We start from the raw sequence: 12,518 nt of genomic DNA on the forward strand, positions 1-12,518 counted from the left end.
CCAGAAAGACAAGTGCACTAGAAGCTTTTGGAGCCTCAGCCAGGATTCAGTTGAGGAGATTCAGAAGCGAAGGCAGGTGGGAGCTCAAGCTCTTGGAACCAAGGCCAGACTGAAAGGCTCTTTAGAATACTGCCCAATCCCAGGAAAGAGACAATAAAGGATTTGGACTTTAACACCGGCTTCATTTGGGGTGATTATTGAACTGAAAGGAAGGCTGCCTCCAGAGACCCCAAGAAAACTCCAACAAGAGAAGATTATGTTTTAGCGAGGAGGAGCAGCCAGTGCTGGAGAGTGGTGGTGGAGATGAAGTATTGTCATTGGGGAATCCAAATCTTGCTGAGGACTAAGAGATGGGAAGAGTGGGGAAGACAGAAGTCCTATAATACACATTACACAGATAGGTTTGAAGCCCTCTAGCCTTCTCCAGCAGATTTCACCCTCAATAATTCTCTATCTGTCTCTCTTGAATCTTTACCATCTTTTGGATAGGGTGGGTATAATATAAAATCGTCTATATGTATATTGCAGTGGATTAATGAAAAGATATAATCTTATAAAATAAATTTTGGAAAGATTCACTTTGAAGTAAACCTATTCTTGGTTTTAGGGAAAACTCAAACAGTAGTTCAAGAGATTTTAGGTTTGTTGAAACCTCAATTTTATGAAAAGTTGTTGGCTTTTCATTTCAAGTAATTTCCATTTGTCTCTCCTTGAAATGCTCTATAGTAAAGAAGGCCTTATATTTTTTTTTTCTGGGGACTGAGGAAAGTAAGGAGAGTTAAAGTGGGGTAATATGGGAGTGATGATAGTTACATTTTAAAGAAAAAAAATACATACCTAGAAAAAATTAAGAAGTTCAGAAGGGAACCCAAATGAGCAGGAGAGTGTTGGAATTGCCAAGTTAAATTTTAAATATACTTTAAAAAGAAAGTACTTTTTTTTTTTTTTTTTAAGATTCTAGGGTTTTTTTAGTACTATTTTATTTTTCCAAATATATGTTTTCAAACGTAGCTTTTAGCATATATTTCTGTAAAACTTTGTGCTCCCAATTTTTCTTTCTCCCTCTCTCCCTGACCTCCCCCGTCCCCAATACCAGAAACTATGTAAATGTCAGATGTTACTGTTGTTTTTATGAATACAGCATAAATTCGATTAGTATGAATTGGCTTGTTTAATATAAGTTTCATTTACTTTTTTTTTGGTAAAGCAGTAGGAGTTAAGTGACTTGTCCAGGGTCATACAGCTAGTACGTGTGAAGTGTCTGAGGCTGGATTTGAACTCCGGTCTTCCTGACTCTAGGACCGATACCTAGTTTTGCCTCTTTTTTTTTTTTCTTGATATAAATATATTTATGTTGTAAATGGCTTAAAGTGACATAAAGAGCATAAAAGTAGAATTTCAAATTGGGTTGGAATTTGTATGTTCCTTTTTATTTTTCATTCATTGAGAAGTTTGACTTCTCAAAGTAGTGTCCTAATCTTTTGCAAATTTTTTTTCCTTTTCTTGACAAAACCAAGAGAAAATATGCATTACAACTCTTACAGAAATTACCTTTCATAATGTCTAGAGATTTGTTTTAATCTAATGTTGAATTTATGGCTTGGTTATAATGTGCCACAAAATATAGTCAATAATTGAAAATGAAAAAATAAGATGGAAGTCTTCATTGTGAATTGTCTCTGCTAAGATGTTTTTAAAAGTATTCTTCTGAGGACAGTAGAATATCAGCTTCTTGAAATCAGGAACTGTCTGACTTTTGTATTTGTATTGCCAATTACCGACAGAGCCTGGAATTTAAAAGGTTTGAAATACATGCTTATTGGTTGCTTGATTTACTAATATTCTTTTTTTTTTTTTTTTTTTTACCACAGGTTATCTCTTCTATGAGTTTGACAGATTTTGGTTTGAAGAAAAGCCAGAAAGCATTATGTATTTCAACCAATATAGAGAAAAGTTTCTTGAAAAAATTAAGGGACTTCTGTTGGATTACAGAGTTCTACTTACCTTAAAGCTATGAACAGTTCTGCATATCTTCTGATTCCTACCACGTTTTGCACACAAAATTGAATTTCTATGTTGTAATGGAATTTCTCTGACCAATTTCACTTGAAACTTTAATGATGTAACTTTTTATACATAATTTCTTACAAAAATTTCAGAAATCCTCTTTAAGTAAGCTAGTGGACAATCAGTGTGTGTTTACAATTATCTATACACTGCACTCCAAAGGTAAGTTGCCCTTCCAAAGATCTCCTCTGTAGAATCATGTGATCTATAGCTGGGGACTTGGGACTTAGCCCTTTTGGCCAAGAAGCATAAATCAGGTATTTCTACTACAGCAGGTTGATTACCTTGTAAAAATCACTACTTTTCCCCTTATGCTGAAGAGTTATCAGGTAGGTAGTAACATTAAAGTCTTTTCAGGATATTTTTTTAGAAGTTTATATTCCTAGTCCTATCCTCATTTTATTTTTGTTGGTGATAAGTCAACCAAGGTAGTGGGATGGGTTGTTTGTTGCTATTAGTTTTCCATTATATTTCAGAAGGTGTCATTTTTGGAAGCAAAAAGGACACACAGTTATCTGAGGATTAAAAATCATTTCTAACTTGGCTTCCTCCTAGCTGAGTTTATAAAATATCCTTCAGAATAAAAGCAATTGGTATTTGTAAGATTTTTTCCTTCTACACACACTTGAGAATATGATTTGTTACTTTGCTTGTATCGCAAAAGGATTTTCTGATCTTCAGAATCTGATTAATCCATAAATCATAAGTTACGTAGTCTTTGTAGGTTTTTTTTTGTATTTGTGCAGTAACTTATTGTCAAGAAAATCTTACTCATTTTATGTGAAAATAACCCTAAACTATACTTGAGACTTAAATGAGGGATAACAGCTTCATAGTTTTGGAGACTTTAAAGGCCCAATTCATGTAGATTAATGTGAAAATCGTGCTCTGTGGCTTAGTTTCATTTTTAGACTCTTTTTGGTAAAATATGGGAGATGCAGCCATTAAGAATAATCTCGTAAATAAGAACTCTGTATGGTAGCTTACCACAGTGAGAACTGCAGAGATTGTTCAGGTGGTTCGGCCTTGCTGCTGCTTCTATTTTTTTTTTAATTTAATTAGAACAGTGCCAGTTGTGCAGTGTGAGTTTGTGCAAGCTTTCTTGGTTGTGTGTTTTGGTTCTGTAGTAGAGAGTCTGGTGCTTGTGCATCCTTTCTTTGTTGTTGCTGAGCTTGGATTGCTCGTGTCAGTCTTCAGAGCTTCCAGGTGCATTCTAGGTGGGTTCAGGCTACTGCAACTGTCCTGGGTTCTTTCTTCTCTTGGTGAAAGCAGACTTCTTGGAGTACATGAAGGAAACATCTGTTTGGCGTTTCTTTAATCTTGTTTCAGAATCTTTGATGGTTAAACCAAAGTTTGCATGTAACACACCATGATATCTAATTTCTTAACAACCTCAGTTCAATTTAAATCCTTTCATGTCTTCCAAGGTGTCATTCTCAAATGAATAATCTTCATATCTCCTTCTCATTGAGGAAATTAGAGATTGACCTTCAAACGGCTTGTCCTCTTTTCTAACAGCCAGTGACAGTGCTTTTAGCATTCTTCCTTCCTGAAGACTCACCAGGGACATTGCACGCTTCCGTATTCTGGTTCTCAAGACTGAGAAGAGGGAGCTTTGTTGCAAAGGAGAGAATGGCATGAGCGGAGGAGCTTATTGAGATGATATGTGAGGGGACCTAGATAGAGTCTGTGAGTTTACTCTTTTAATCAAATGTATCTGATGCTGACTCGAGGGACTCCTCTCTTTATACCTTGATCCCATAGTGGCTTTCACATTTTCAGAAGTTATTCTACATGATTTGAATATATTCCATTATTCATTGGTAAATGTTGCTTATACTTTCTTCTTGGGCTTCTCTTAGCATAGAGACTCTAGAACCCCTCCAGGTGTAGGCCTTTCCTGAGGATGATTTTTTATAGTTGAGTTGGTTTCTCAGTGTGATATAGTGCTGCGAGTGCTAATTTGGGAATGCTGATGATGTAATTTGTATAGTGTCTCGTAGCCTTAGCATATGGGAACCATTGAGGTCCAACTGGCTTTTCCAAGTGCTGCTGGGTATCTCTGAATTTTGGTATCTCATCAATCACTCCAGGAATTAAGATCAATGTAGGATCAAATTCTTTAAGGAAGGAGCTGATTGCAACTGGAATAGTAATTTGGGCTTCTTTTACAGTCAAATATCTCTGCCATTAATGGACCTGAAAGACTAACCACCTGTATTGGCAGGATTGAAATCATTGCTAAATGACACCAAATATGAGTTGATGTAGTCACAACATATGTGGATGTGTCAAGTTGTGTATAATTAACATTCTTGATGTTAAATCCATCTGCAGCTCTAATTTCATTATAATGATTGTCTGCAGTTCTATTTTGTGAATTGTCTCTAGAATCTCTAAACAATGTTACTAATATATGCACGACAGCATGATTGAGACCAAGGCAATGTGCAGCAGCAACCAGAACAAGGCTTGTTGGAATATTATTAGTGTCATAATTCTTAGATCTCCAGGGAATGGGATCACCATTGAGCATGTGCAGATAATCAAAGACCTCGAAATGTTTTCTGAGTGCTGGAAACATGATCGATGTACAAATGGTCATCGTAGAGTGGCGTCATCTGACGTCATTGTTGTATAATAGGAGAAGAGCAGGTACATGACCTTTGGTCGAGGGTAGAGCTCTATTTGTCAGCCATCAGTAGGGAGACTTTCAGCCAATTCCATACTTGATGAGCCTGTAGACATGACTGGTTTCAGAAGATTAAGTCATGTTAAATAACCAGTTAGATCCTCACTCTTGTTGCTTGTCCATTTCATGAAAGAGCAGCTGACATGCCAAGGTCTTCGTGGGGGAGATAATTTAAATGTCATTTACTTTAGAGGGAAATTTTTCTTTTAGTCCTCTCTAAATAGTTCACTCTTTAGTGATCACAGTAACTAAGGCTAGAAGACTTGGAAAATAGGAAGTTTATCTGCTTATTTAGTACTCCTTTATAATACTATGAAAGCCGGCTTATTTTGAGCTTGGTTTATTTTGAAGTACAGTATTAGCACTTTTTTTTTGTCATAGGGTACATGAAAATTTTTATTTTTTCTTTCTCTGACATATCAAGAAATGAAGCTTTCAAATATTTGTTCTTTCATATCTGTTTACAAATCTCTCTTTATGCTTGCTTTAGAGAGAGTTAATAGGAAGTAACTGGATTGGAAAGTAACAGATGCAACATAAATATCACACATTTCACTGTGCATTCAACAAAGTAACTATTTTCTTACTTAGATATATATAATTATTTTTTTAATTTGATAAAATTCTATTCTGATAGATGCAAAAATCACACTGTTAAGAATACTTAGAGTTGATTTTCTGTAAGGAAATAAAATCACTTGTTGGAAAGGAATTTCACCATTTTCAAAGAATAGCAGTGATAACAAAAACTGCTAAGCTAGAAATCCAAAATACAAACACAACAGGGTTCTAACAAGGAGCATAGACAAAAAGAATAATTTCAGTATAACTCAGAGGAGATGTTGAATATGTACTTTGTGGGAAAACAAGCGTCATTTTTTTTTCAGTTCTCATGATGAAATTTGCATATTCCCATTTTAATCTTTTAACTGGCTTCGTGCTCTGCCAGTATACTTACTGAAAAGAAAAGGTTATTGAAGTAGGGAAGAGAAACAGAAATTTTCTCTTTATAACTGGTTTCTTCAGTTTACCTCCAGGCTGTATTACAATACAGTAAGGATTTTTCTTTCCATCATAAAATAAGTTGCCATTTAATTGAGTATAATTGGTCTAAATCAAGAATTCACTAGATCAGAAGTCTCTCCAAGTAAGGCTTCAAACTATAAATTAAAATGCAAACTGAATATTCTAAATGTACATGTATGATGGTGGCATCAGATAAAAACTGAGTCTACTATATGGATTTTTCTGATTTATAATGAAACCTTTTTTCCTGCCTTCTCTTGATTTTCAGTATATGTAAAGTAGAATTTAATGCTGTTTTTGTACCAATGTTTGTCTATAAGAATGACTAAATGCCAAAGTAGTCTAGATATATGATTATAGTAGCAGAGCAATTAATTATGTGTACTGGTTTAGAGCATCAAAAAACAAATGAATTGTTGCTTTAAAAAAAATTTGTGCTAGGTTGAAGGTCATTTGCCAGTGGCAAGAATATTCTGCAAATGTAGTTTTTGGGATTGTAGAGTGTATATGTTCTGAAAGACAATCTTCGAACAAATGAGCAAAATTTGGACATTGTTTCCTGACTTTTTTTTTCTGGAGTTACATTGTTAATCCCAATATTGGCCTCTTTGCTTATCACTATGTGATCTTACTTGCTAAAAAACATATTCACTGCTATCGTTTTTAAGATGATTTGGAAAATTGAATAATTTCTTTAAGATATCCCTGTTCTGATTATCTTCAACTTAAAATACTTTGAATTTTAACTTATTTCTCATTAAAATATATGAATTCTTTTAAAATATTTTATTCTAACTGTTCATAAGAGTTGTTGCTATTATTTTCACCTTCCAAAAAAGCTCCAAGCAACACTAAATAGACATAACTATAAGATATATTTGAAAAAAAGTGCATTTGCATGAATATTAATGTTGTGGTAGTAGGGTAAAACTCAGAATGTGGTATAGGAAATTTTTTTGTTAAGTATTTAGGGTTAGAGAATTGAAGAATAGAATATTACCTTTGAGGAATACTGAATGGGCACTAATTAAATATTGTTACAGTTCTAATTCAAGTGTTGTGATTCTAGAGTTATGTTTGTGTCATTCTAATTTTTCACTCCTCTCCAAGTAAATTTGTGGAGGTTAAAGTTTCATTAACTCTACACAGCTCTTCACACAGAATTTTTATTAGGGAGATTCATTAAAGGCATTCTTAAAACAAGACAAGTTACAACTTGAACTTCTATGGAGAAAAAAGAAAAAAAAAGAATCCCAGGTTGGGATTCTTAATTGTGGAACTCCATTGTTACTACGTAATGCTGAGATGAATCTGTTTTTTTCCTTCCAAGCAATGAACTCCCCAAAATAATGAAGTCCCTCTTTCCCTACAAAGAATCCATACTGTAACCTCTAGGGAATTGTGTGGGAGTTTTGGATGGAAGATGGGACGGCTGCCCATCTTAACACAATGTAAGAGCAGTGCTGTAAGTTGTGCCATGTTGTTTTTGTTTGGGATGTGTCAGTGGAGCAAATAAAAGCCACGCTGTTCAAGAGTACTTGGTTAATAATTGAACAACTGGGACCGGAGTGTCCTATTCCTCTTTCTCCTTTCCCTGCCTCCAGGTGTCAGTGCAGAGCCCAGGTACTTTGGTACTTCTTGGAGAAGCACCTGCACTCCTCCTTCCTGTACCTTTCCCCTCTTCTGGCAGTCTTCTATTCAGTTATTTGCACTTAATGTAAAGTGTTAGATGAATTTATTTGTTTATAGCGTTTCAGTGTTGTTGGCTCAGCTGGAATACAGAAAGTAAATTATTTGAGTCACAAAAACCCTTAAAAAGTCTGAATATTTCAATTCATTAGCTCAAAGACAACTTCAAAGCCATGAGGAAAGGAAGGAGTAATACTATCTTCTTAGTATTCAGAGAGGATAATAGTAGTTCATATTTATTAAGCAAGCTTTTCTCAGGGCTGTTAGATCATGCCAGGGAGCAGGGAGCAGGCGAGGTGTTGGACTTGGAGATGGGAAGCTCTGGGTTAGAATCCTGCCTTGGCCATGATAATCTGTGATCCTGGGTCAGGCTTTTAACTTCTAAAAACAGCACATGTGTTCTAGAGTTTGGGGGAGAATCAAAGGCCATGATCATTTCACCAACTTGACAGTATTGTGTAAAAGTTATTTTTGAGGCTGCTTTTAGAAACACAGTTTAGCATAGTAGAGGTGAGTCTCAGATTTCTGAGTGTGAATGGCCTCATGCTCTCAAGACACCCCACAGTGCTCTGGGATGCACTTGTGCTTCATTGAAGGATGGCATTTCTTCCCTGGGAACTCTCTACAACACTGAAGTACATCCAGACAAAAGAGGAAAAGATCCCAGGACTCCCAGCCCATATTATTTGTTTAGCTTTTGTCTTTTTTAAACTCTGAACCCAGTGAGCTCTTTTTATTGTATCTATTAGATATCTGTAATTATTAAAAAATTATAATATTTATTATTATAAAAGATACATTATATCTTTTATTATACATTATGTATTATGTATATTATTACATAATGTATTATATTTATTATATAGAGAGCTATATCTATTTATTATATCCAACCTCAAAGTTAGAAGGAAGCTTAGGTTCATCTAGTCCAGGAGTCCTCAAACTATGGCCCTCAGGCCAGATGCGGGCAGCTGAGGACGATTATCCCCATCACCCAGGGCTATGAAGTTTCTTTATTTAAAGACCCACAAAACAAAGTTTTTGTTTTTACTATAGTCCGGCCCTCAAACAGTCTGAGGGACAGTGAACTGGCCCCCTATTTAAAAAGTTTGAGGATCCCTGAATTTTAATTCATTTGGGCTAAAGCACTGTGCAGATAAATTATGGCACACTTAAAAAACAACTATTATGTCCTGAATCAAAGCATTCAGTTTCTTAATTAGTACTTTTAAAAAAATAGGGCCTAATACATACTAAGCCATACTAAGCCTCTCCTCTGGACTCCTTAATCTCTCTAAATGGTTTTTCAACTTTTCAGTGAGAAAGAAAAAGTCAATGTCCTTAAACTGTACCTTTTAACACAATATTCTAGACCAATTCACATTTTTCTTGAAGTTTTACATGTAGACATTTCAACATTGTTGTCCTCCTCTGAATTTATATTTTGTTCTTCCCTGTTGTAGTTACTTTCTATAGTTGGATTCTTTCTGTTTGTTTTTGCTCATTTTCCAACCTATTTTTTCCATTTACATGTAAAAATGGTTTTCAACATTCATTTTTGTAAGATTTTGAGTTCCAAATTTTTTCTTCTTCCCTTTCTTATCTTTTCCTTCCTCAAAACAGCAAGCATTCTAATACTGGTTATACATGTACCATCATTTTAAACATTTCCTCATTAATCTTGCTATTAAAAAATCAGAACAAAAGGAGAAAACCACAAGAAAAAAAAGCAAACAAAAACTGAAGGTGAAAATAGTATGTTTTATTATGCATTCACTTTCCATATTTCTCTTTCTGGATACAGATACCATTTTCCATCCCAAATCTATTAGAATTGTCTCATAAAATTTACAAGCCTATTTTTTGACTTTTAAAGTTGAGCTCTGTTTCTGGGGTATAGGGGACAGTCTTAAGCTTCTTGTACCAGGACCTTCAGGCATAGTCACTTGCCTAATGGGCTGGAGATAGAGGCCTTACAGCTAGGGCCACTGTTGCACAGCCTGCTGCACCAAGGCCTTGGGGCCCCAGAGGCTGGCTTGTGCTGAAGCTAAGGGTTTTCTGCTACTTTGTCTGGATTCTGCCTGCACTGGGCTTCCCTTTTACCAGCAGTCCTAAGTTGATTTGGGCAGGAAAATTGTTTACCTCCCCCCAACCCTCATTCTCTTATGAGTTCTCCTGGTTCAGAATTAATTTTGAGCATTATTTAAAGCTGTTTAGAGGAGAATTTTGGTAGAGTGCTATCTTGGTTCCCATCCCTCACTATTCCCTATTTCTGCCTTCATTGAAGTCATAGGTCAAAATGTTAAACTCAAAAAAGGCCAAGGAATGCTGTGTGTGTGTGCTCAAGTAAACACCCATACATAAAGATACAAATTAGAGCATGATAAAATTGGTGGGGAGAGTCGGTGTCAGAAAATTTGAAGAGGGAAAGAAAGACCATTCAATCTGAACTATAGTGTTTTTACACAAAACAGTTCTAACTTTCAGGTGGTAGGGGGATTTTCTTGTTGAGATTGTATAATGTTGGTATTTAAAACACTGTGGTATTTGTTCTTAATATGTGTTGATAAAGCAGAAAATTAGTGAACTATTTAATGTCATTTAAAACCTTTAAGGTATGCAGTCAGAAAATCTGACTATTATGTTAATGATATGATTATTATAATCCTGAAATAAGAAAAATCATTATTTCACCACTAATTCTATTGTCAATTAATTTCACTATTGGCAAGCCCCTGAAATAAATATCAGAATTCTGATATTAAAAGGAGTAGATGGTACTTGTATTCCTTCAGCAGGTAGAAATAATCTATTTATCAAGAATAATTAAATTAAAATAGAAAGCTGCCAGACAAGCTAGTTCCTTGTTATCTCCATTTCTTATCTCCTGTTGGCTCCAGAGACTGACCTATCTACTTCTTTCTAGTTATTACCATCTGTTACTTCTTGATTGAAGTGTCTCCTCTCCCTAGCTCATTGAGGAACGGGAATGCATTCTCCCTGAAGTAAGCACTTAGAGATTCTTCTTTAGAGTCTCTGGATTTTTACTAGTAGTAAGCACAGAGAAATAGTAAAATGACAAAATTTCAAAATGTCTCAATAAAGTTTATCTCAGATTTTCAGTGCAATAAAAGAAGAGCAAACTCTGCTGTTTTTTAATTTTCTAGTCCTTCCTATTTATTCTTGAGGAAAAAAATCCAATTCTTTTCAGTTTCTGAGCTGTGACCATTTTTTTTCTGTATAATTTAATCATTTTATTGATAAAGCCATCACATTTATTAATTAAAGAATTGTCACTTGGCCATCTCTTTTTAGAGATGGGGTCTCAAAGACCCCTCATGGCATGCCCTTTGAGGAATAGGTTTCTTGAGGGGTAGTAATCAATTCTAACTGATTAACAATATAATCTCCTCTTTCCAATAATGTCTCCATTCTGTGTTTTCCTGACATCTTTAGAACCTATATTTTCTGTTGCTTTTTTTTTGGTGGGTGTAAGTGGTGAATTTTTTGGTATACAAAAGACCCAATTCATTTATATCTCAGAGGGAAGTTCAAACACTTTGATTCAGATATCTAGGTACTTAACATAAAGATTGAAATGACCTCATGAACATTTAAAAAATGTGGGAATTTGATTGTTTTAATTGATAAACATCATTAATATGATTATGTGTGTGTATGTGTGTGTGTGTGTGTGTGTGTGTGTGTTAAGAGGAGAGATGAGAAGAGAGAGAAAATACATGCTTCTTAATGGAAAATATATTTAAAAAAATAAGACAGCTGGATGAAATAAAGAGTTCTTAACTGGCAGCAGGAACTGTATTTCTGTATAATTGGTTTATTTTATAATTTTTGTAACTCATTTTAATGTATGTAAAAGTGAGGAGTCCTCAGATTACCAGAGGTATCTGTGACACATACAAAATGGTTAAGTATCCTTTGGATTTTAAAATCTGTAAGGTTCTTTCCAAGTCTCATGTGGCATGAAAATAGTCAGTGGCTTAAAACTCCCCCACTGAAATGAATATAGTTAGAAGGATCTGTATTTAGATTCAGGATAGGACCAGCAAGTCCTGGCAATAATTGTGTCTTTAAGCAAGTCAGAACATTTTGGGGCCTGAGTTTCTTTCCCCTTTTGTTAATTTTGGTTAATAGCTATAATATTTAGTTTGGAGAGTGCTTGTGAAGGTCAAAGCAGAATGTGAAATGATATGTAAATAGCAACTGCCATTATTAATGGAGTTGTTAAAAATAAGCTAGAGAGATCTTGTGAGAGACATCTCTGTGAGAGAAAATTGCTCTGAAAACATTAACAAATGACTTTTTAAAAATAGGAAAAGTGTAGAAAAATACTAGTTTTTAGTGATAAAACTTGCCCAATATAAATGTACCTGTTGAGTCTTAAAGAACTTTAGTATTGAAAAATTTTATAGTGTGTTAATGAACTGTTCCTCAGATCTAAGCATTGTTTTCTTCTTGACAGATAAAAAAGGGGTTAAGCAGCACTGATTGCTTTGACTTGACAGTTGAGGTTACTAAATTAAGGAAAATTGCAATTACCACATTTTTTTTATCTTTTGCTTTTAATTATATACATTCTCCCTTTATGTAAGTAGACTATTCGACAGACCTCTACATAAAGTAATTTTTATGTAATGCAAACTTGGTCCTCCCTGTGCACTTCACTTAGCCCATATAACAAAAGCTTAAATAAAATAATAGCTTTACACAAGTTATAAAATGTAATGTAGGTGTATTAAATACTGTATCACAATAATAAACAGAATTATGAAGTTAATGATAAAGTATGTACAGTACTATACAGTAAAGTGAGTGGGTATATAGTATGTTGCCCCTTTCCCATCCACTCCACCTAGTCTTTATCACTGTGGTTGGTTGTGCAGTGTTTTTTATGTAGCTAGAGAGAGATGTTTGGATAATGGCTCTATTTTTTTGGTCCCTTATATATCTGAAGATAGCAAGCAGTATTATCTTCAATTAGTCTGTTTTTTTCATTAATCTCATGTAAAGTTGAATTTGCATA

The 12,518-nt window shown here is 34.7% G+C and overlaps 1 protein-coding gene across 1 annotated transcript in view; it reads left to right on the forward strand.

Annotated features, from left to right (window-relative positions):
* Positions 1–7,319, forward strand: part of ELMOD2 (ELMO domain containing 2) — a 28,370-nt gene extending 21,051 nt beyond the window's left edge. Inside the window, exon 9 of the mRNA XM_051964513.1 lies at positions 1,872–7,319. Coding sequence (XP_051820473.1) covers positions 1,872–2,017 — 146 coding nt within the window. The 3' untranslated portion in view covers positions 2,018–7,319. The remainder of the gene's footprint in view (positions 1–1,871) is intronic.
* The last annotated feature ends 5,199 nt before the right edge of the window (positions 7,320–12,518 follow it).

This window comes from Antechinus flavipes, chromosome 6 (assembly GCF_016432865.1).
Source record: "Antechinus flavipes isolate AdamAnt ecotype Samford, QLD, Australia chromosome 6, AdamAnt_v2, whole genome shotgun sequence".
Lineage (NCBI taxonomy): Eukaryota > Metazoa > Chordata > Mammalia > Dasyuromorphia > Dasyuridae > Antechinus > Antechinus flavipes.